The sequence below is a fragment of the Prunus persica genome, chromosome G3 (assembly GCF_000346465.2).
Source record: "Prunus persica cultivar Lovell chromosome G3, Prunus_persica_NCBIv2, whole genome shotgun sequence".
Lineage (NCBI taxonomy): Eukaryota > Viridiplantae > Streptophyta > Magnoliopsida > Rosales > Rosaceae > Prunus > Prunus persica.
In genome coordinates this window covers 24,166,992-24,189,743 of record NC_034011.1, presented here as the reverse complement: position 1 = coordinate 24,189,743, position 22,752 = coordinate 24,166,992, and the positions used below count along the sequence as shown (strand labels likewise).

Sequence of the window (22,752 nt, the reverse complement as noted above, 5' to 3'; positions counted from 1 at the left end):
ATCGAGATCAAATTGTATGATCCAACTTTTCAAATGAGACTGTCAATCTCGAAGCAAAATGTTGGACCACAGGTCAAACACATGTCATGATGTTTGGGAAAAACTCTTTCAGAGAAAGCAAAGATTTTGATTGGATGAACAAATCTCTTAAGTTTTAGAAATGTTTTACCCTGCCTGTTGTACATACTTTGTGTTCTGGTCAATAGCCATGACCTCAACTCAAATGATCAGCTGGGTTTCATGATCATGTGCTGATATCTTTTTCAAATTCCAGAGAGGGAGCGTGCACTGCCAAATTGGGTCTTTTTCCACGTGTTGCTTGTTGCTTTGCACGGAGGATCACTAGGATCATGTGCATATCATGCACAGCATGATTAGCCTACTCTGCCCTACCCCTACATACATATTGCTCACCCATCTCCTCCTCCTCCTCCTCCTTCCTCACTGAACCTAATCTAACATATGCTTTGCTATGATGCCAAAATCCCCAAATGGAATCAAAAGCACAAGTGGTCCTAAATCTATATGACTTGTGCCCATCAGATTTCCATTTCAGAAAGTGATATATGTATATATATACATATCTGTACTGTCATTAAAACTAACCCGTTTGGTAATTTCCTTTGAAGCAAAATATTGTCTTACATATATATGAAGTCAAATTATATTTACCTTCTGTGTTTCCCATTGTTACTGCATGCTGCAGCTAATAAGCTATGATTCATTCATATTGCATTGAGTTGTATTAGATACGGCCGGTACAGTTGGTGGGTGATGTTGGATGTGCATATTAATATACCAAATCTCTGTAACCTAACCACTACTTTCTCCACCACCCCCTGCAATTGCCTTGCCTGCCTTGCATAAATAGAAAAGATAGAGAGGTCAAAGCAGGCTAGCACAAGCACTGCGGGAAGGAAAGATCTCAAAATTAATTCAGAAACCAACCGACTTTATTTATAACATATAAGTTCTAACCAAAGCAATCATGCTGCTCATCTACCTACTGATCAAAAAAGAAAAGAACACACCATTTTCAATTCCTGCTTCTTTATTATAGCAAATCTTTGGGGTATTGCATTCATCTTTTACACAACACTCTCTGTGCTGTGGTTGTTGAGAAACGTAAAAGCCCTCCCTGACACTAGAAATTTTGGTAAAGGACTAGAATTTATTAAAGTTGTAAATATTTTAATTTTTCTTCTTGTGCTAAGTTAGAAAAGTTGTAACATTATTTATGACATTCTTGGCATGGCATCTTTCCCTTGAAATTTGTCATGAAATTTGTGACATTTAGGCAAGTCTTTTCTATGATTCTCATGACAAGTCCAAAAAGTCGTTCTATGAATCCAATGCATCCCATTTTCCATTCAACCTTGTCACAGAAATCAACAATTTCTTTTTGAATATTTATCAGATGAAAAAAGAGATTACACATAGCTTCTCTCGTAGCATCTCCGAGGGAGATGTCGAATGCAAAATGTTAAACTTGAATTTGATGGCTTATGTGGCAAATTGACATCTTGAAAAAAAATTTAACTCTATCCGAAAATACTAAATATCATATTATTTTATTATATTTTTAAGAAAAAATATGGAACCCATATGATGCATAAAATTTTAATATTTATCAGGTGAAAAAATAGATTACACGTAGGCTTCCGAGAAATTGCCGCATTAATTGCGTGTCCAAACAAATGCAAAGCAACTAACTAACAATTAACAGCATAGCATATACCTTGACAAGCAAGGCAATATATATAAATGCTCACCGCTAATGCTAAGATTAGTCTCATTCCTAAAACGTCGCCGTCATGGGTGATTCCATCGCCGACACACCATAAACTCAAAGTGTCGCAGCATATGCAAGACTTTAAGTTTTGAAAGAGTCATGTATGAATACGACTGCTTAAATTAAGTATCATAATATTCTTCAGGGTTTTATAGATGCCGGCGGCAACCTTCCAATCTCCCAACCATTATTATCAAAGCTAACAATCTCACAACCATATTGCTAACTAGGTCTTTTCTTCTTCTTCTTCTTCTTGAACAAGAAAATATCCCAATGAACAAGAAAATTGAAATTTTATATCCACTTAAATTGTGCTTCAAGCTACTGCCTCCCACGTTAATTAAGGTGAGGAGGATGATCATTGGGTTTGAACTTGAATGAGTTGTGAGCCACCTTCCTACTTCCTAGGAAGAAGTTGGCATTTGCCTTTTCCCTTTTCGATTTCCACCATTTTTTTTTTTCATTTTGTGTTAATAATATTTATTATCCAATTGCAAGGTAAGTGATTAAGAACAATTATCGCTGTAAATAAGGTTATGTGTTCAAATCATCCTTCCTCCAATATAGCTTGTATCAATTATGCACAAATACAAATGCATAGTGATTTTAAAAAAATGCAATGTTAATTTGATTGTAAAAGATTAATTAAAGCATACTTACTGATAATTTAAAAAAGAAAATTGAGCTTTATAATAGTCAAAATCAGACTAATGAGTGACTATTAGTTGAATTAATTAAAAGTTTAACCCAAATGGGAAAGCCCAAAGTTGTTACCAAATTCCAAACTCATCACAAGTCTATAAATACATATTTAAACCTCCTCATCACAAGTCTCAGACTCTCGTCCAACCGAGCCCACACCTTCTCAGCCATTTGCCATTTGCCACCACCCTCACTCTTCACTTCACCACCCTCCTCTTTTGGCTCTTTTAATTCTTCACAGGGCAGCTTCTCTCCCTTTCCCATCTCTCTCTGTTTCTACATGCTTTACCAAACCAAATGGGCAACCTCTGCGCCTGCCTCGCAACCCAACCCGTGAAGAAAAAACCCATAAAGCGCCTCCCCAACCCGCCACCGCAATCCAATACCAGCAACCGGTGGACCCGGATCCGATCCTCCAGAAAAGAGAAGCTCGACGACGCTTTGCTCCAAGAACAAGCTCTCGCCGCCGCGATTCTGTTCCAGCAGCACCAGCAGAACGGTTCTTTGCCCTTTGATCGCTCTGCTTCGCTGCGGTACCCGAATTCGAGCTCCAAGAAGAGCAGCAACGCCTTGCCCCGTAGCTCCAGCTCTCGGGCTCGGTCCCTCACCGACCCTCTTCTCCAGCCTCACCAGCTTGTTAACCAGGTTTGTGCTTATTGGTTCTGGCTAAATTTTGTTAATTTGGATTTAAAGGTTGGAACTTGGAGTGGTTGTGGAGTTAATTTGCTGTTTCCTCTTGTGGGTATTTTGCAATATAGCATTTGATTGTGGAAATTAATGAGATTCTAATTTTGTGATTATGATGATTGAATTTTTTTTCGAGTTTTTCTTGTTTTGTTTTTGGAAAGGAAATAATGACTGAAAGGTCAAGACTTGGTTTGGTTTTAGGTAGGATTTCCATTTTGTTCATACTAACTGGTTTCTTGGGTTAATTTTTTTCTTCATCCCGAGGCGGTAATATTGGGCTGTAAATATTTGTTGTTCTACTTTGTATGTATCATCTCTTCTCTTCTCACACGTGCACAAACGGACAAACACATGCATGTTTGTCTCTGCATAGGTGTATGCCTCTATTTGTCTGGACGTATTTTATGTTAAGGATATTGGACTTTTGTTTTAACTAAATTTCATATATTTGGAAATTTGTTTTTTCTGTTTGGATGAAATTTACATTTTAATGCATGCCGATGTTTATACTCATGTCGAGAACTGGACGTCATGACTATGCATTTAAATAAAGATAAAATTATCAAAGAGAATTATGGTGATGTTTACCAAGGTGTTCTATGAAATTACTTTGTTGTGATTGCTCATATATGCTCCATTTTTTCACTGACAATTGATAGACAGCCACACGATATAGAGGGAATTTGTAAAAGAACAAAAACAAAATCCCATCTTTTTTCCGTTGTTGTCATTGAATCGTTGATGAATTCTTTTGGTTCCTAACAAGTTTTTTTTTGGATAGGATGTAAAGCTTGATGATCTGGAAACCAACCATTTTGTCCTTGTACATGGAGGTGGCTTTGGTGCTTGGTGTTGGTATAAAACCATAGCACTTCTGGAGGAGGTTGGTTTTAAAGTTACTGCCATAGACTTGACTGGCTCTGGAATTCATTCATCTGATGCAAACAGTGTCACAAGTCTTTCTCAATATGTGAAGCCTCTTACTGATTTTCTTGAAAACCTTCCCGAGGGAAATAAGGTATATTCAGTTGCTTTCCAATTATTTTGCTAATACCTAATCTTATTTGTGCTGCTGAGTTTGTGACTTTGCACTCCTTTCAGACTGTATAACTAGCTAATTTTTTAATGTTATTCATATAAACAAAACTAAATCATCTTTGCTTGCACTTCAAAAATATGATAATGCTGCACATTGATAAGATAAACCTGATGCACGGGTCAAATTATCTACACATATGGAATGTATTATTTACTTTCGGAAACGTATTTTATAGATAGTTACTTGATGAAATGTCAACAGATAATGTTCATGTAGCTGTTAGTTTATTGGAGTTTGGGGTGGGGGGGCTGCGGCGGGTGTGTGTGTGTAGCTTAGGAGAATTATTTGCTTTTGCTTTTCAAGTATTTTGGATTCATACATGAGCTAAATTTATTGTTTGGTACATAGACCAATATAATTCTTGAGTATATAACTTCCTCTCTGTTTCTATCTTTTGTTCTTTTTGTATTATGCAGGTAATCTTGGTGGGTCATGATTTTGGTGGTGCATGCATATCATACGCAATGGAGTTGTTTCCACATAAAGTTTCAAAGGCCATTTTTATTGCTGCAGCAATGTTGAAAAATGGACAAAGTACTCTTGAAATGTTCTCCCAACAGGTTTTCCCTCAGCCTTTTATCCTTTAATTTGATAATCTATAATTTGCACTCATGTGAATGAATTTCAAAAACTGAAATTTGATAATGTATTTCTTATCGCTTATAAATAATATTAAATAGAAATGTAATATTCTTACTAGAATTAGGAACCTTAAATATGCTTAGATGGATGTGATTAGCGTTGTATTAGTCTACTTTTTGTGAATTCACGGCTCTGAGGGTCTTAGAGGGATGGGCTTCTGTGAGTGCTGAAGTCCTAGTCATGAGTACCATAATTCTATAAGCTTTATACAAGTTGATTGAGTGACTAAGGCTTAAAATTATTGCAGGCCACTTCAGATGATCTTATGCGACAGGCTCAGATATTTTTGTATGCAAATGGGAATAATCAGCCTCCAACTGCTATTGATTTAGATAAATCAATGTTAAAGGATTTGTTATTCAACCAAAGTCCTGCCAAGGTATGTTTCTCTTCTTTTAATATGCTAAACTACAAATGATGATTTTCCATTTTTCCAGTTCAGTTTGGCTTATTTCTTTTTACTTCTCTTATTCTAGGATGTCGCATTGGCATCTGTTTCGATGAGGCCAATTCCCTTTGCCCCAGTTCTGGAGAAGCTTTCACTTTCGGATTTGAAATATGGATCGGTGAGGCGGTTTTATATAGAAACATCAGAAGACAATGCCATACCCATCACAGTCCAGGAGCGCATGACAAAAGAAAGCCCTCCTGAACAGGTCCTTCGCTTGAAGGGTGCCGATCACTCACCTTTTTTCTCAAAGCCCCAAGCCCTGCACAAGTTATTGGTGGAGATCTCAAAGATTTCTTCTACTTAGAAACACCTTTTCTTTTCTGGCTAGATGGCTTCTAGAGAACGTTTCGTTCTGATTATCCAGCGACACGATAGAAATGCCACCGGAATCATCAGTAATTTATGCAGTTGCATTAGATAGGATGGTAAGTAAGCATGTAAATGCAGATAGGATTAAAGTTATGTGTTATCGGTGCTCGTTTTATTGCACATGAGAGTTATGTTCACATAAGATGTATTTTTGAGGTAATTTTCAAGGTTTGATGCACTTTTATCGCAACAGAGAATCGTTGTTAGATGTTTACTTTGAGTGAACATGCAGCAAATCAACATATCATGTATTAACTTTCAAGCCGATACCTTTGCGTATAAGAGAAGGTCCTGGAGAGACATTAACAAATCACTTCAAAATTTCCAGAATTCAACCATGAAAGACATGCTTGAAAGCAATGAGACGTTAGTCCTTTTAGGTAAAGTGAGTTGGACATGTACACCTTCACTACCGTGGGGGCGCAACACTAAATCATTGTTCTCAACCCACGCCACGTGTGATCTCCAACCAATATTGGCATGCCACCTCAGAAAATTGACCACGTCTCTTAAAAACAAAATCTAAAAACACAAACACATAATCTCTCTTTTTTCAACTTAGAAAGGAATAAGAAATTTACCCCCTCACCTCCCTGTTTCTTTGGCAGTTGGCTCCAAAAGTTAGGCCCCAAGACGAAGCGAGAACAAAGTACGTTTATCGAAATAAATTTCTCACTCTCTCTCTCTATTTACGCTTCAATTTCAGATCCATTTTGTTATATATCGTTATTCTTTTGGGGATCAAAAGAATAGGGATCTTAAAATATTTTATTGGTCACGATCTGATGCTTTTTTCTATACATGTTGTTCCTTCAAATTCTGAATTCTTCGTTTCTGTTTTCTGCAATTTCATGTACATTTCCTGGTTACATTGGCCAAATTATTCATGTAATGTTGTAATTATCGTCCATGTGATTTCTTACGCTGGTCCTGGTGCAGTTTCTTCTAATGTCCCCATAATCTGTTGCCATTTAGTCCTTTTTCTTAAAGAAAATTGGACCAGCAAGCATTGTGCTACATTGTTATATATTTTAGCTGGGTTTTGTATATATGCTTCATCATGCTGTGAAATTGTAAATTACCCCATTTTATTTTTCAACTACAGATTTTCTTGTAATGAACTCTTACATGTTTTTGTTTTCGATGAATATTCGAGCGTAAATGTTCCCTTGCCTCCTTGAAATAACATGGGGAATTTGGATTTGTTGCTGGAAAAATAGGAAGAGAAATAAAAATGGGGCGTGGACGTGGAGTCAGTTGTGGTGGTGGGCAAAGTTCTTTGGGCTATTTGTTTGGAGGTGGAGAGACTGCTAATGTTAACAAGACCCTATCTAAAAGAACTCAAAACCCAGTGAGGGCAGCAGGGGAGGCTCCTTCTCAGAATGAGACTGCTCCTGCCCCTGCTTTTGCTCCAGCTTCAGCTTCGTCACCGATTGATAAGCAGCAGATAGCAGCAGGCCTCCATGGGAAGCCTACAAACAATTACCACCGAGCTGAGGGCCAGAATTGCGGCAACTTCATCACGGTATAAAATCCTTTTTAATTTTATTTGCTCCACTTGGCTTGTGGTTTTTGTCAACGTATATAATAATGCATCAAAAGCTCAGGAGGGATATAATGTTTTTCGCATGCAGGATCGTCCATCTACCAAGGTTCACTCTGCTCCTGGTGGCGGATCATCGCTTGGTTACTTGTTTGGTAGTGGGAACTGAGTAGTCTTGCTTCTATTCCGTGGAATTAATGCATCAGCATCTGAATATTAAGCACGGATGTTACATACTTTTATGATAATATATATTTATCTGTAATATAATTCAGAAATATCCATGTCTATATATATATTCCAAAAACTGTGGCCTTCATGTGTTGTTTGCTTTATATAGTGGAAACTTCACACAACAGTTCCCAAGCTTCAATTATATAGGCTTTCTTTTAGGTCTAACTTGGACATGCTCAAATTTTAAGGCTAAATGGATGGATTAGCACGATTGATGACGAAGGGTGGGATGATGAGTTAGAATTAAGCTAAAGTTCAGAATTTTGGTTCCTTCTAATGTAACCAAAGTTGGTTATGATTGCATGTTCGAACAAACTAAGGTAAATTTGATCAAAGTTAGTTATGATTATAGGTTCGATCAAATTAAAGTTATAATAACCTACCCGAATTCACAATCTAGCAATATAATCGGAACGATTAAATTCGTTAAACCTCAAACAAATTCATCCTAAAGGTAATACCCAAAGCTCCCATGAACTATGAAGTATCTTAAGTTGAGTTCTAGTATTTTTGACTGGCAAGTTGAGATTGAAGTCGTAACACTTTGTAGTTGAGTGTGTCTTTGCCTTCTACCGGCCTCCGAGGCTGCAAACATGGTTCGTTTGGAACAGAGTGGAATCTAACGAGAAGTACTTGTTTCAACCGTCGATTGATCCCAGCCGTCCACTGTTCCACGTGTCAGTTTGCGCTATTGATTCTATTCCATCCCAATTTTACTCCATATAGTCTTTTGGTTGGATGCAGTCCTATCCGTCTCTGTAGTAAAACTTTTCTTTTTCGTTTTGGGACATGAAACGCTTTGCAATTTACTTACACAATATTTTTTTGTGAAACCCAATTTACATACAAGACCCTACTTTAAAAACAAGCGAAGGCCGAAAAAAAGAAAGAAAAAAGTGAAGGCAAATACAAATAAACTAATAATGGAATTAAACAAGAGGAGGTAGACCTGCATTAGGTCCGTTGGACATGGCAATAAGTCAATTCCTTGCACCTAAGTTCAAATTCTCATTCCCGTAAATTAGATAAATTTTGTTTAAACTATAGTTTGTATATTATTAGTATGATTTATTGTTCAACTTTCAACAAAACAAGAGAGTATATGGTTTACAAATATAACAATAATGAATTAAGTTCAGCAAATAAAATTCATTTTAATCACATTTAGTTTCTCCAAAATTTGTAAATGTCCACAAATCCAAAAAAGAATTCTAAATTACTTTTGCTAAACCTTTCCTATTAAAAGAAAAATAGAGAAGAAGAAAAAAAGGATCCAGAATTTAAATCAAACTCATAGATGATAATAGCCGTCTATTAGCGCATGTAACTCCAACGCACTTGGCTACGGTCCGATAGACTTAACCTCATTAAGCCTCGGCTAGGGTTTTCGTCTCTCCCTCTCTCTCTGCTCTGTCTTTGCTGCAAAAGAAAAACCAGTTGCAGCTGCAGAGAGCTTGAACAATGACGACTATTTTGCCAACCTCGGAGGAAGATCCTGCTCTCTCCGTTGTCCGATTCACCTCAGAGCTCTCCTGGGCCGACGCTGGCCCTGAGGTACTCCTCTCTCCTTCTCCGCTCCATGTTCTCTCTGTAATTATCTCAATATGCCTGCTCGAGTTCTCTTCGGTCACAAATTAATCTCTTTTATCTCCAATTCGGTGGTCTAGTGGTTTTTGCTTAGCGTCTTAGATCGAGTAGTTGAACTAAATTTTAGGGTTACTAGTATATAAATCTGTGATTAGATACTGAATGATTTTTATTATTAAAATTTGTATTTCCATCCATGGTGCTGGGAATGTGGTATTGAGTAAATCAAGGGGATAAGAATGAGGCTTCCTCTCGTTAGATATGTTATGTTATTTGCTTAATCCTAAAGCAGCTTATGTAATTTGTATATCAATAGTGTGCATATGTATATCACTTGTATGCACGGAAGTTGGTGAATTCCTTGGAGAAATTTATCTTTGCCATGATTATCTGCCAGGTTGCTGAGCCACAAGTCAGTAGATTATGCACGGAAGCCCAAGAATGCATGGTGATGGCCAGGTGGTTCGATTTGGTGTCACTTATGCTAACTTCAGCTGATGTCATATTATCAAAGGTCTCTGAGAAAGGTAAAATCCTTATTGTGCATCTTTATGTACTCTTTTTTTAGAAGTTAAATGGATAAAGAGGCTTAGAATTGCATGACTCTGTATTGTCACGCATTTACCATTTACTAGTTGATGTGAAGAACATGTTGTCGATGGTGCAGAGTTTTTTCCTGCAATCCTTATTGTCCGACTATTATATCAATGTTTACTGCAAGTTCTTTAGCAAATTACTTCAAAATAGTGCGCATGTTTTTGGTCAGTGAGTGGGATGCATATTATTGTAGGCATTGCTAATGTTCATTAAAATGTTTCATAATCATTGTCGGACAATACGGACCTTAGTAATCACTTCATTCAACGCACAATGATAATTAATTGCTAGCTTAACGGTATCATGTTGTTTGTTTTCTTAATGTCTATGTTCGTCAAACTTTTGTTCACATACACAATAATTCCTGTTGTTTTCCTCTTCAGATCTTGAGTGCATATTCACTGTTATCTGCAATGTTGTTACAAAGTCTGAAAGTCCAGATGAAGCTCTTGAGATGGCAAAACTTATATCCGCAAAGATTACTCAGCAACCAAGTGACAAGCCTGCTTTGCGCTTAAAGATGTAAGATACCATTGTGATTGTGACCCATCTTGCATGCTTTTGAATGTACTTCCGACACTTATACTTTTCTTTATAGCTTGTTCAATCTGTACAACCTACTGGAGAATCCATATAGCCGGTTCTTTGTCTACTTGAGTGCTCTAAATTTGGCAATCAATGGAAAGGTCACTGAACATGTCATCCCTTCATTCAAAAAGATAGAAAGTTTCTTGAAAGAGTGGAATATTGGGGTCTCGGACCAGAGGCAACTATTTCTTACCATCTCAAATGTTTTAAGAGAACACAAAAGGTATGCTATGTAGAAATTGTAAACTTTTTTATGTGTACATGCCCCTGCTCAATTGGTTTTAGGAATAATTGATTACTTTTGTGTGTTGTATTTTCAGCTTGGCAAAGGAGTCTTTCAAATTCCTGAGCAAGTACTTAGCTACTTTTTCTGGTGAAGATGCATATATATTGAGTGAAGCCAAGGAGGAAGCTGTGCGCACAATTGTGGAATTTGTGAAGGCCCCTGACTTGTTTCAGGTATTGTAGGGTCTTGTGGAATTTCAAAGATTATGCATGCTAATTTAGTGGTCTACATTTCTCTTGATGCATGCTCATCCTTGTTTACTTGTGTACGTCCTTTACAAATATATGTTTCTTTCCTTTAAAAAAATCTCTTCTTATGAGGTAGATCCAGTTAATTGTGCAGGGACAATTTAGTAGTTTGAATTGGCTCGTATAAAGTAATTATTGATATTAAGGTTTTTCTTGCATTTTGAAGAAGCTCCTTCTAACATTCACATTCATTTGGATTCAATAAGTTTCCTCTGAGGTTACATATGAAATTTGTTATGCTTTTGGACTTTAGTCTGTATTGACCAGTTGGAGTGCTGATCATAACTCCCGAACAACTGGGTTTTTGGCATTTGTCTCTGATGACCAAAATCCCCCCCTACAATAGTTGTTTAGATGCTGATATGTTGGTGTTATTGATCTGCAGTGTGATTTGCTAGATATGCCTGCTGTAGGACAATTGGAGAAGGATGCTAAGCATGCGTTGGCATATCAGCTTTTAAAGATCTTTCTGACTCAGAGGCTGGATGCTTACTTGGAGTTTCAGACTGCCAATTCTACTTTACTGAAAGGCTACGGTAAAATATTAATTTCTTCTGACTGAGTCTTCTTCAGCATTATAATAGATTTTTTTATTGCCGTCTAAATTATGCTTTATGAAATGTTACAGGGCTTGTCCATGAAGACTGCATAACAAAGATGAGGTTGATTTCTTTGGTGGATCTTGGCTCTGATGAATCTGGACGAATTCCTTACAGTCTTATCAGAGATACACTTCAGGTTAGATTGGTTTACCTTTCTGGTTCTAAAGGTTTTCCTTTCACATCTTGGTTAAGTATATGCTTATGGACTTGTTTTTGGCAGATTAATGATGATGTCGTCGAACTTTGGGTGGTCAAAGCGATAACTGCTAAGTTAATGGACTGTAAAATGGACCAGATGAATCAAGTGGTGATTGTGAGGTTTGTGTTTCATACCTTGTGTGCACACACAAACAAACATATATTTATTCATTCATTCTTTCATGCTTCTTTGTTCTTGAACTGATTTAGCCATTGATCTGCAGCCGCTGTACTGAGAGAGTATTTGGGCAGCAACAATGGCTTACACTTAGATCAAAGTTAGCAACTTGGAGGGTAAGTAACTGCCTACATCTAGTGCTTCATGCTTTATTTTTAATTCTTGTTTAATAATTGCCAAAGAAACGAGACTTGATTCATTGTACTGTATGAAGACCCACTCTTTTTGTTGCGCTGTCCATAAATCTCATTATTGAATTTGTATATTGACAAAGTTCTCATTGGCAGGGTAATGTTGCAAATGTTATCAGCACAATTCGAGCCAACAGGATTGCTGAAGATGGCTCGCAGGCAGTGCAGGGCTTAGTTATTCGTTAGAAAATTCTTGGTTATGTAGGTTCTTGGCTGACTTATGAAAGCTTGAAGTAGTATTTATGATTCCACATTATTTTCCCTTTGGACTTTGGATCCAAATGTTTTGGAAATTTTGACAGGAAAAAGGTCTCTTGCTATTTACAAATCTTATGATTATACGCTTGGTAAATGATGAATGACTGCTTATATATCATCAGCAACTTCTGTTGCGTTTGACAGGAAAACTCTCTTGTTCTGAAATTCGAATATGTTGGTGATGAATAATATATTTCTGAGAGCAATTGGAGCGTAACAGGTGATCTTTCTCGACCCCGATAGGATTCATTTTGCAATTGTTAGGAGTAGACGGGAAAACTCCTTTTTAGTTTCTTTCCACAAGATTTGGATCTATGACCTTACTATCCATCGTTAGCATCACCGGGATATTATCCCATTGAATAACTATTAGATCTAGATGCAATAAATACGATGATATTGTGTCAAATAATTAAACAAAAGTGGTTGTAATCTGTTGGTTGTGCCTGTCATGATTGGGAGAGGAGGTCTAGTGCCAAATGTTTGAATGAAGCGGGAAAGCTGCATAGTTGTAGATATGGTTTCAGTTCCTGCCTTGTTTTGCTTATTAGTGTAAAGGCTTAATATCACAAAACATCCTTAATGTTTATGAAACTATCAAATTGCCTCTTTAACGTTTTTTTTTTGTGTCACTTATGATCCTCAATGATAGTATATGCTATCACAAATGGTCCATGCCGTTAGGTTCTTTAAAAAATTCCGTTAGTTTACTGATGTGACATATATATCACAAAACATCATTGAGATTTATACACCTATCACAAATGGTCTCTATGAAATTTTTTAATATTTTAATTTAAAATTCATAAAATTTTGGTTTTCTTTTTAAAATTATTTATAAATGAAAAAACTATTTATAGAAGGATTTTAATCTTGAGGACCATTTATGAACCTTAAACCTTTAGTTTTTTCATTTTTTTATTTTTAAATTTTATGAATTTTAAATTATTTTCTAAAAACTCTATTAGTTTGTTGATGTGACATATATATGAAGCCCACATCTACAATAATATAGTCACATGTATTTAAATTCATAAAATTTTAAAAAGAAAACAATTTTTTTGAATTTTAAATGAAAAAAAATAAAAGTCGTAGGGATCATTTGTGATAGGTGCGCGAACCTCATGAATGTTTTTTGAGATATATGTCACGTCAACAAATTAACGGAGTTTTTGACGGAACCTAACGGCATGAACTATTTGAGATCACATATACTAACCTTAAGGACCACAAATGACAAAAAAAATAAATTAAAAATATAATCTGATAATTTCATAAATCTTAAGTACGTTTTGGGATAACAAGCCTTAGTGTAAATGCAAAGAAATTGCCTGAATACTACATACAAGATTATTGCTTTCTGTCATCCTGTCAACTTTTTGTCTGATTACGTGGTTTGGTTCCCATTACTTTCTGATGACTAAATCAAAGACTTTCATTGCATGTTAAATATTTGGCACTAATCTAAATGAAAGATTTTCCACAAATAGAAGATAGTAGACTTTGACTATCACCAGTTATTTTCTTTTGTAGGGTAGGCTGTAGACTAAGGGCATGTTTACGTATCAGTAATGGGTATGGGAGGAAAGGGAATGATTTTCATTCCTGACTTCCCCTGCGTTTACTTGCAATCAGGAATGAAAAAATAAGTGGGTCCCACCTCAAAATCCGTAATCACATTCCCTCAAAACTAGGTATCAGATCGACTAGGGGGACTAGTCGATACGATTCCCATTCCTGCTTTCTCTTATTAACTTCCAAAAATACCCTTACCACTTTACTTAAGTGTCAACACTGTTTTGTGGGGTCTCTTTCTTTGTGGTTCTTGAATCTACTGGGCAGAGGGATCTGGGCAAGTTTGTTGTTTTGTGTTAATTTAGTCAGCATTTACTGGGTAATTTGCTTATTGTTTTCTGATGTTTGAATCAAAGACTTGCATGTCAAATTTGAGCAGTTTGTCTAAGCACCCACTTTGCTTAGTTCCTTTTAGGGTAGACGCAGTGGACTTGAGGAGTTAGTTAATCCTTAGTTATATTACTTCCTGGTAGAAATGAACAGTAAAAATATATACTGTAGTTATTCATGATTGAAAAAAATTTTCTTCAAAATTTGCAAGTTCTTGTTCTAACTACCATTCTTAGACTAGACGTAGTTATGAATTTGTAAGGGAGTCGGTCGTACGCGTATTTAGATTCTTACACGGGTCTCGAATCTAGAAAAGCTTTTTGTGTCAAGTGACTCATCCACAAACACATAACCAACATCCCCTAGAGAGTAGTTGACGGGGGTGGTAGACTGACCATACATAATTTGTGCAGAGATTAACTAGAGATGTGAAAGAAAAATAAACATAACAAATAAAAATCTCCAACAATTGGGTTTCGATAGGGTAATTACCTTTGCTTTCCATGTAATTTGGCAAGTGTTAAAAACATTTGAAGTTTAGGATGCCAATTATTTTCCTAGTAACAAATTTTGTTTTCTGTAATTTTTCTTGATTTTCCAAGGTTTTTCATTTTCTATGAACTAAAAAGTATAAAATGATGTTGAGATAAACACCCTTCTTATTTCGTTTGATTTGAACCTTATTTTCTTAATTAAAACCGGGCTTGGGATCTTGGAGTTGGAGGATGGATCTTCTTCTCCTTGCGGTTCTTCTAAGGCAGCCGTCGTGATAAGATAGTTACTTGACAGCGGAATGGCTGTCTCGTCTGATATTTTCCATGATTTCAGCGAAATGGCACAAAAGGCTCCCAGAATGCAGCCATGAAAAAAGATTTAGAGAAATTTAAAAAAAAAAAAAAAAAAAACACAGCAGGAATGAATTAAAAAATGTTTCAAATAGCGTGAGTTACTGCACGTAATTTCTTAATTTGCATTCAATATTATTGGTTTCAAATACTGCTACATTTTTTGGGTAACTAAAAAATGTTGTCCATTATCTCCCATTTGGATCATTGATCTCAGAAAAGATCGTCTCAGATATACATTGAATGGATTCATTTGTAGCTGCAGCACTGTCATTGTTGAAGGCAACCTCATTGCTCCTTTCAAAGCAGTTGCGATGGAGCTGAAATGCAAGCTCAAGTCCCTTCACAACATCATTCATTGACGGGCGTTCGATTCCACTGTCATTCATGCAACTCATAGCGATCTCAACGAACTTATTCAGAGACTGTATTTCAATCTCACCCCTAATGCTTGGATCAATAATTTGATCAAGTTCCCCGTCGCGATGGCAGCTCTTGGCCCACTCAGCCAAATTTATTTGCCTCAGCTCCGCATTATGCATCACAGCCGGCCTTGCACACAGTACCTCACACAACACTACACCAAATGAATACACGTCTGACTTCTCAGTTAGCCGTTGACGTTTGTAGTATTCGGGGTCTAAGTACCCGAAGCTGCCTTTCACCATCGTACTAATGTGGGTCTTGGACGTGTTGATTGTGCTCATTTTTGACAATCCAAAGTCTGAAATTTTGGCCACCCATTTCTCATTCAATAAAATGTTTGTGCTCTTCACGTCACGGTGGATGATGGTGCCGTTGGTGCCGCTGTGAAGGTAGTGCAACCCTATTGCAGCGCCGATACAAATTTGGAGACGCTGATCCCAAGAAAGAGGGGGTTGTCAGTGTGGTAGAGATGGCTGTCGAGGGTCCCACGTGACATGTAATCGTACACCAATACCATCTCATTGCCGTCCTTACAATATCCGATGAGAGACACCAAATGGCGGTGGCGGAACTGAGAGAGCAGCTCGATTTCCGTCTTGAACTCGTGGGCGCCTTGTGATGACTCAGATTTTAGCCGTTTGATTGCAACGAGAGTGGCCCCATCATCAATGCATCCTTTGTACACGTTACCAAACCCTCCAACTCCAATAATAAAACTGTCATCGAAGTTTCGAGTGGCGGCTTTGATCTCAGCCAGTGTAAAGTAACGACACAAATAAGACGGTCCATATGTTCTGTGGGTCGCCGGAAAAGAAAATGGATCCCATTTCATTCCCTGGTTGGAGCTCGAGTCCTTGTTTTTTCTTCCTCGCCTGAACACCAAGAAAAACCCGAGAACAGAGCCTAAAACAAGCACGCCGGAAACTAGACCAGCAATGATAGCAATTAGAGAAGTTGAACTCTTATTCGAAAATTTACGGCTTTGCGGTGGAGCTATCACTCGTGGGGTTATTAGAAGAGGTGGGTCGGGATTGGGTCCGGCAAGATTCCGATTTGTGTCACTGAGTTTGAAGATCTCGAGCCCATTCAAGATTGCATCGTTGTAGTTGGTCATAAAATCTTTTGGGTTTGCTTGCAGTGCGAGAAAGAGACTAACTTTCTTCTGGCTTCCAGGGCCTGCAGGCATGAACACAACGTAGTCCTTGTAAATTGGTCTTCCATTTCCACCACTCCACTCGATTATGTCCGCAAGTTGTTCAGCTGTTTGATTGGCGATGAAGATCTGAAACTGTCGGTCTCTGGCCTTGGTAATTTTAGGTTCAAACTCACAAAAATGAAGCCTAACCAGGTACAAAAACTTGGGATCGACAGGGAACTCCCAGGTGAGATTATAGCTCTTGTTTATGGTCTTGTTCAAGCCCATTGACCGGCCAGTATGGTAAAGTTCTTCTGGAGCAGAGTACTCTGCTATGTCAGTAAAGTTGAGTTCGATACTACTGTTTTCTGGTAAAACACTAAACTTATAGCTTAAATCGTCTAAGTACTTGTTCTCTTTTTGCCCGCCATCCCAGTTTCGGTACATACCAGTGTCCTGAATGAAAACCAGTGATCTTCCACCGACGTTGAATCGGTACACCATCTCCAGCGCAGTGCTGTTTTCGATCCGAAATGTGTTGTCGCTGCCCACATAATTAACTCCATCTGAATTTTCTGCAGAGGTGTAGTAAAGATTGTTGGGCATGGACACAATTTCAATTCCGTTGATAAAAGCATACGTATCTTGGGTTGCTCTGGTTGGAGTGAAAGCAATGTTCAAGCTCTCATCTGACTCAACGTTGAGACAGAACTCTCTGTAAATTGTATCCAACCCAAAAGCATCAGCAGTGACTGAAGCATTGAAGTCTTCGAGAAGGGTGAAACCACCTGCTGTGACTGAGAAGAGAGCGTTGGATGGGTCGAAGTCAGGGCCATATGAAACTGGGTTGAAATACAAACGGACGAACTTTTGGCCGCTGGTGACTGGAAATTCGTACGTAAACTCATAGAGAGAAAGCCTAGCGGTGCTGTAAGGTAGTTGGTTTACAGGTGAGGAAGAAGGTGCTTGTCTGTATGTGGAGGAGCGGCCAGCTGCTTGGTTTTCAAGGGGGGAGAACTTTGAGTTGATATCTCCAGTCCAAGTTCTGTTATCCTCTGTGTTGAGTTGGTGGCCGGAAAAGCCACATTGAACGGTGATATCGTCGACCGGAGTGTAGATAGGAGAAGTGTCACCGGCCACGTGTACGGTGATGATGTGCAGAAACACGGGAAGGAACAGAGGAGTGAGAATGGGTTTCATGGTAATGGACTTATGAAGACGTCTGCTTGGGTTCTTCATGATTGGAAGAGAAAGATGAGAGGGAGGGTGAGGTGACGGTGATTGAGAGGAGGGTCAACTCGGAAACAGGGGAAGTTACTGCTACTTATTATTGTAAGCATAAGGAGAGTAAGCTTTGCAAAACTTTGAAATTGGAGGGTGATCTTTGAAAGTTCAAAGCTTTTTTGTGTTTTGTTTTTTCTACTGAGAAAAAGTTCAGTTGAAGGTGCGTGCTGGTATGTAAGGCTTTGGTTGTCGACGTCATGTCAATTGCATAAGTGAAGGTTTCATTTTATCAAGGACAATGAAACTCCGGATCCAAAAAGGATAGAGAGCACAACAAGTACGCCAAGTTGGACACTGTCAAAGAAGCTAAAGTTGTTGGACAGTGGCAGCCAAGTAATTATACTGCTAATCACTTGTAAAGTCTTTCATTTATGAGAATAAAAAACCAGAGTCATTGACTCATTATCATACATAATGACTGGTCTACTTTGTTGATACGTTAATTTGCCTCGAATCTGGAAAAGTTTTTTGTGTCAAGTGACTCTCAGCTCTCTATCCATGAAGAATACAAATCATCCACATCCACATGACCAATATCCCCTAGGGAGTACGAAGTTGACGGGGGTAGTAGACTGACTATATAGAATTTGTACAGAAATTAACTAGAGATATGAAAGAAAAATAAACTAGGACCACAAACACTACAATCGATTGAAATAAAATTGATTGGGTAGAGGAATATCTTTGAGAGATATTATTGTGGAACTTGGTTGTGTGTGGGAATTGGTTTCAAACTAATATAACAAATAAAAATCCCCAACAATTGGGTTTCGATAGGGTAATTACCTTTGCTTTGCATGTAATTTGGGAAGTGTTAAAACTTTGAAGTTTAGGGATGCCAATGATTTTCCTAATAACAAATTTTGTTCTGTAATTTTACTTAATTTTCCAAGGTTTTTCATTTTCTCCAAACTGAAAGGTTTTTTACTTTTATTTTTCTTGTTTGTTGTTTGATAGGGTAAAATTTGATTTTTTTTTTCCTTCCCATTTATTGGAATTGGTTGATGTACATGTACCTTAGGCATAGAAAAGGTTTATTTTTTAAGATGTTAACTTCTTGTTGTAGTGGAAAAGATAAGTTTGTATTACAAACTTTACCTGTAGAATAGGTATACATGCCAGACGTTTATGTCTTCCAGTAATGGTTTATGTAACAAAATTATCAATTACATTTGCATTTAAATTTTGCAGGTTTTTTTCCACTTGCTTTTGCCATCTTTGATTCTGAAAATGAAGCCAGACATGGATTCTGTAAACTCTAGCCATGAGGATCCTGCAAACAACAATATATATATATATATATATATATATATATAGTCCCCTTCTATTGAGGGATTCCTCAAATAATTTTATTTGAGGGACACCCTTACGGTCCTCTACGAATTTTTTTTCAACGATCGAAACCGTCTATTTTTTAAGTCTATATTCGTAAATTATCCTTGCAAAAAATTAGACAAATCGAAAATTGTTTCGATATCCAATTGTGTCCTACAAAATCAATGAACACGGTGATTCAAGAAAGTACTAAAATTTCAATAATTCAATTGAGTGGTCAAATGATATCGGATTCATGTGATTTTTTTTGTAGAGATGATCTTTGAATGAGTATTTACAAAATAGAAGGTTTGGATTAGTGAAATACAATAAGGAGTGGACCCTACAAGGGTATATATATATATATATATATATATATTGGGGGATCCATGGCACCATATTTTTTATACAAGTTTTGACACAATTTTTGGACCATTAGATTACTCAACTTTTAATGGTTGAGATTAAATCTAACATGACAAAAAGTTTTAATGTTTTAAATAAACAATTATTAATTTTATTTTCTCTCCCATAAAAATAAAATAAAATAATTCTCTCTCCTATTTTCTTTCTTGAAAATGTAATCTCTTTACTTGATGTTGATAGTATCCTTTTTTACTCGGTATATACCTCTCTCTCTCTTTCCTAGGATAAAAAAAAAACCTCCATCTTTTTTCCCTCTCTCTCTCTCCAGTAACTGCAAACCAACCTTATGAATTCTCTTAATAAGTTTCTCGACTTCCTCCAAGCATCCTGTCCTTCCCAAAAGATAAACCATCCAACCATATTGCTCAATTTGGGGGATAAGCCCAAAGCCCTCCATTCCTTTAAAGTTTAAACCATCTTTTCCCTTCCTCTACCAGACCACAATGGTTACAAGCAGACAAAACACCAATAAAGGTTATATTGTTCGGCATAAATTTTTTGCACCAATAAAGGTTAGGGTCATGCTAGGGAGACCAACTTTAGATACCAACTTGTGTACCAACTCTCTAATAGAGGTGGAGCCCACCAATACAATGGGTCCTACACTCTATTAGAGAGTTGGTACACAAGTTGATATCTAAAGTTGGTCTCCCTAGCATTTTCCTAAAGGTTATATTGTTCGGCATAAACTTATATTGTTCGGCATAAACTTTTTGCACCGTATCTCTAAAAATATTTTATTTTCTCCGTTTGTAAAACCTGAAGTTCTTTAAGAAAACAAACCGAATAGTGAAGATTTCAATATAATCATAAATAACAAAACAAAACGTATTAGTTTTAAGAAAAATGAAAATGGAATAAAAATGGAGTAGAGAATTCATAGGGAGAGAGAGAGAGAGGGGTATATACCAAGTAAAAAAGGATACTACCAAGAAAAGAGATTACGTTTTCAAGAAAAAAGGGAGGAGAGAGAAGATTATTTTATTTTATTTTTATGAGAGAGATAATAAAATTAATGATTGTTTATTTAAAACATTAAAACTATTTATCATGTCAGATTTAATCTCAACCATTAAAAGTGGAGTAATCTAATGGCCCAAAAATTGTGTCAAAAATATAGTGCCACAAATCCTCCCCCTATATATATATATGTTATAAAATGAACTGGTATATATGCGAATATTGAGCTGCACGTAAAGTAGATGAGACACAGTATTTAACGAGGTTCGGCTATGCCTACATCCCCGGAGAGCAGCAGCAGTAACTTTTCCACTATGTAAAATAATAGGGCTACAAATTTATGTTTACAATATGTATGGCTCACTCAATTTTCTCTCTTGGAGAATTTCTCTCTTGCTCTCTTTCTTCTCAACTCACTCACCCTCATTCTTCCTTCTCTTCCTCTTCTATCTTTCCTCACTCATTCTTCTCTTCATTTTGGTGTGTCTTACAAGTGAATGAGCAAGCCTATTTATAGGCAAAGTAAAAGGCTTCTAATGGAGACATAATGATTTCTCCCCAACATTATAATTTCATCTTTTGACTAATTATCCCACTTCTAACACCATCATTCCTTCTTTTGACTTCCATACTCAACACCATCATTTTTCTTCCATCATTTCTCTTTATGTGGGCTTCACCAATATTATTTACAACACTCCCCCTTGGAGACCACAAATGACATGTCGGTTGCATCATTAAAGATTTGCTTGGAGAAAACCCAATGAGGTAGAAAACTGATGGAATGAAGAAGATTACAGTAATCAGTGCAGCATAGTTCTGGATGCTCCCCCTGATGAATATCTCCCCCAGATGTCTTCATGACTATCTTTTGGAGTGAGAATCTATCGGAGTGAGTGGAGGATATAGCCATTAATAATTCTCGTAGTTGAGTAAGTAAATATATTTCCAGTGAGCTATCTCTATGTAAATCATAGAAATTTTTAGAGTCCGCGTTTCTAACAAAACTTGGGCTATTTGTAAGTTCACTTGAAAGAATATGCCCGTACATGGTGTTATGCGGAGATAGCATCAAATATACCTCACATCATCCCAAAATGATGGTGATGGAGTTGAGCCCTATCTAGAAAATATGATGTCCGGTCCAATATACTTCCGGAAAATCATTAAAGTGTCCAACGGATAATCCTCATAAAAATGCTTCAATACTTTCTTAGTATAAGCAAGAATCTCGTTGGCATAATGCTCGATCCTTAAGTCGAGACAAATATTTCTTGAACTATTCAGAAGTTTTAATGTGTTGCAATCACATTATAATCAATGTACTCACTGAGGTAATTTATGCATATTAATATTGAGTACAAATTTTGTGCTTCAAGCATATGTCCTTTAGGGACTTGCTTTATGCAATGTCAATCCTCTCAACGGATTTTGTTTAAAAGGGATTAAACTTTATGACACATTATATAGCTTTAACCCAGCTATTTATACATCTTTAGGAAATCGCTTCTGGCGATATGCTCCATGCATTTAATAACCCTTAAAGATAATATGTTGGTCTCCGTAATTGTGTAATAAGGAGGGCACAATTGAATCTGTAAATATGGAGAGAACCCAACATTCCTTGTTTCTGCCAGAAACAGTGTGTCATACAAAGTAGGTATATTCCCTTTTATTCCGAACACCCAAGTATAAATTTCAGTATTAACATCTTTTGGGGTTCGTACTATGGGTTTGTTCTTTCACGTTCATTCTCATCTATAATGGAATTACCTCGTTCCATTTTGGCCAATGATATTGTCGACATTTAATAATTGAACGTGGTTCCAATCAACACAGCCCATTGATGATTTGAGTAGCTACTCCAAAACCAAAAATTGTCATTCATCAATTCATGATCAAAAATTGTCATTCATCAATTCATGATTCCACCATTCTCATGTGCATGCGCATGCATCAATTATAAGCATTTCTTTGCTTTTGGGTACCCAAGCCACTTCATGGGGCTTTTATTATGTGAGAATGTGGATTATAACCTCTATTGGAGCGTTATTTAGCAGTAGGGCGTGGATAATCTCCATTTAGGGAGTTGGAACATTTAGAACCCATATATCTGTCATGCTGAAGGCATGCCACAGATTAATACATACATGTCAATTAATTCTGGACATTCTGGACTTACCCATATTATGGGACTTAACCATA

General features: G+C 37.0%; 3 protein-coding genes and 1 pseudogene across 3 annotated transcripts; 3 read left to right on the top strand and 1 right to left on the bottom strand.

Moving 5' to 3' along the window:
* On the top strand, positions 2,595-5,978 carry LOC18782717 (putative methylesterase 11, chloroplastic). The gene is made up of 5 exons (XM_007215473.2): positions 2,595-3,139; positions 3,963-4,199; positions 4,697-4,840; positions 5,170-5,301; positions 5,399-5,978. Exons 1-5 carry the CDS (start codon positions 2,792-2,794, stop codon positions 5,675-5,677), a joined length of 1,140 nt encoding a protein of 379 aa, XP_007215535.1. The 5' UTR covers positions 2,595-2,791; the 3' UTR covers positions 5,678-5,978.
* On the top strand, positions 6,219-7,631 carry LOC18782158 (protein SPIRAL1-like 2). Its single transcript, XM_007216008.2, has 3 exons — positions 6,219-6,391; positions 6,963-7,267; positions 7,377-7,631. Exons 2-3 carry the CDS (start codon positions 6,977-6,979, stop codon positions 7,452-7,454), a joined length of 369 nt encoding a protein of 122 aa, XP_007216070.1. The 5' UTR covers positions 6,219-6,391; positions 6,963-6,976; the 3' UTR covers positions 7,455-7,631.
* Positions 8,766-12,401, top strand: LOC18784250 (eukaryotic translation initiation factor 3 subunit M). The gene is made up of 10 exons (XM_007215402.2): positions 8,766-9,073; positions 9,504-9,633; positions 10,087-10,225; positions 10,302-10,514; positions 10,612-10,750; positions 11,211-11,361; positions 11,454-11,563; positions 11,648-11,745; positions 11,850-11,919; positions 12,091-12,401. The coding sequence occupies exons 1-10, from the start codon at positions 8,981-8,983 to the stop codon at positions 12,178-12,180; spliced, it is 1,233 nt and encodes a 410-aa protein (XP_007215464.1). The 5' UTR covers positions 8,766-8,980; the 3' UTR covers positions 12,181-12,401.
* LOC18783792 lies at positions 14,943-18,260 on the bottom strand (annotated as a pseudogene).

Coding starts and splice junctions, on each gene's coding strand:
- LOC18782717 (XM_007215473.2), top strand. CDS start 2,792: ATGGGCAACCTCTGCGCCTGCCTCGCAACCCAACCCGTGAAGAAAAAA. Junction 4,200..4,696: donor ACCTTCCCGAGGGAAATAAG/GTATATTCAGTT, acceptor TGTATTATGCAG/GTAATCTTGGTGGGTCATGA. Junction 5,302..5,398: donor TCAACCAAAGTCCTGCCAAG/GTATGTTTCTCT, acceptor CTCTTATTCTAG/GATGTCGCATTGGCATCTGT.
- LOC18782158 (XM_007216008.2), top strand. CDS start 6,977: ATGGGGCGTGGACGTGGAGTCAGTTGTGGTGGTGGGCAAAGTTCTTTG. Junction 7,268..7,376: donor ATTGCGGCAACTTCATCACG/GTATAAAATCCT, acceptor TTTCGCATGCAG/GATCGTCCATCTACCAAGGT.
- LOC18784250 (XM_007215402.2), top strand. CDS start 8,981: ATGACGACTATTTTGCCAACCTCGGAGGAAGATCCTGCTCTCTCCGTT. Junction 10,515..10,611: donor GTTTTAAGAGAACACAAAAG/GTATGCTATGTA, acceptor TTGTATTTTCAG/CTTGGCAAAGGAGTCTTTCA. Junction 11,362..11,453: donor TACTTTACTGAAAGGCTACG/GTAAAATATTAA, acceptor GAAATGTTACAG/GGCTTGTCCATGAAGACTGC.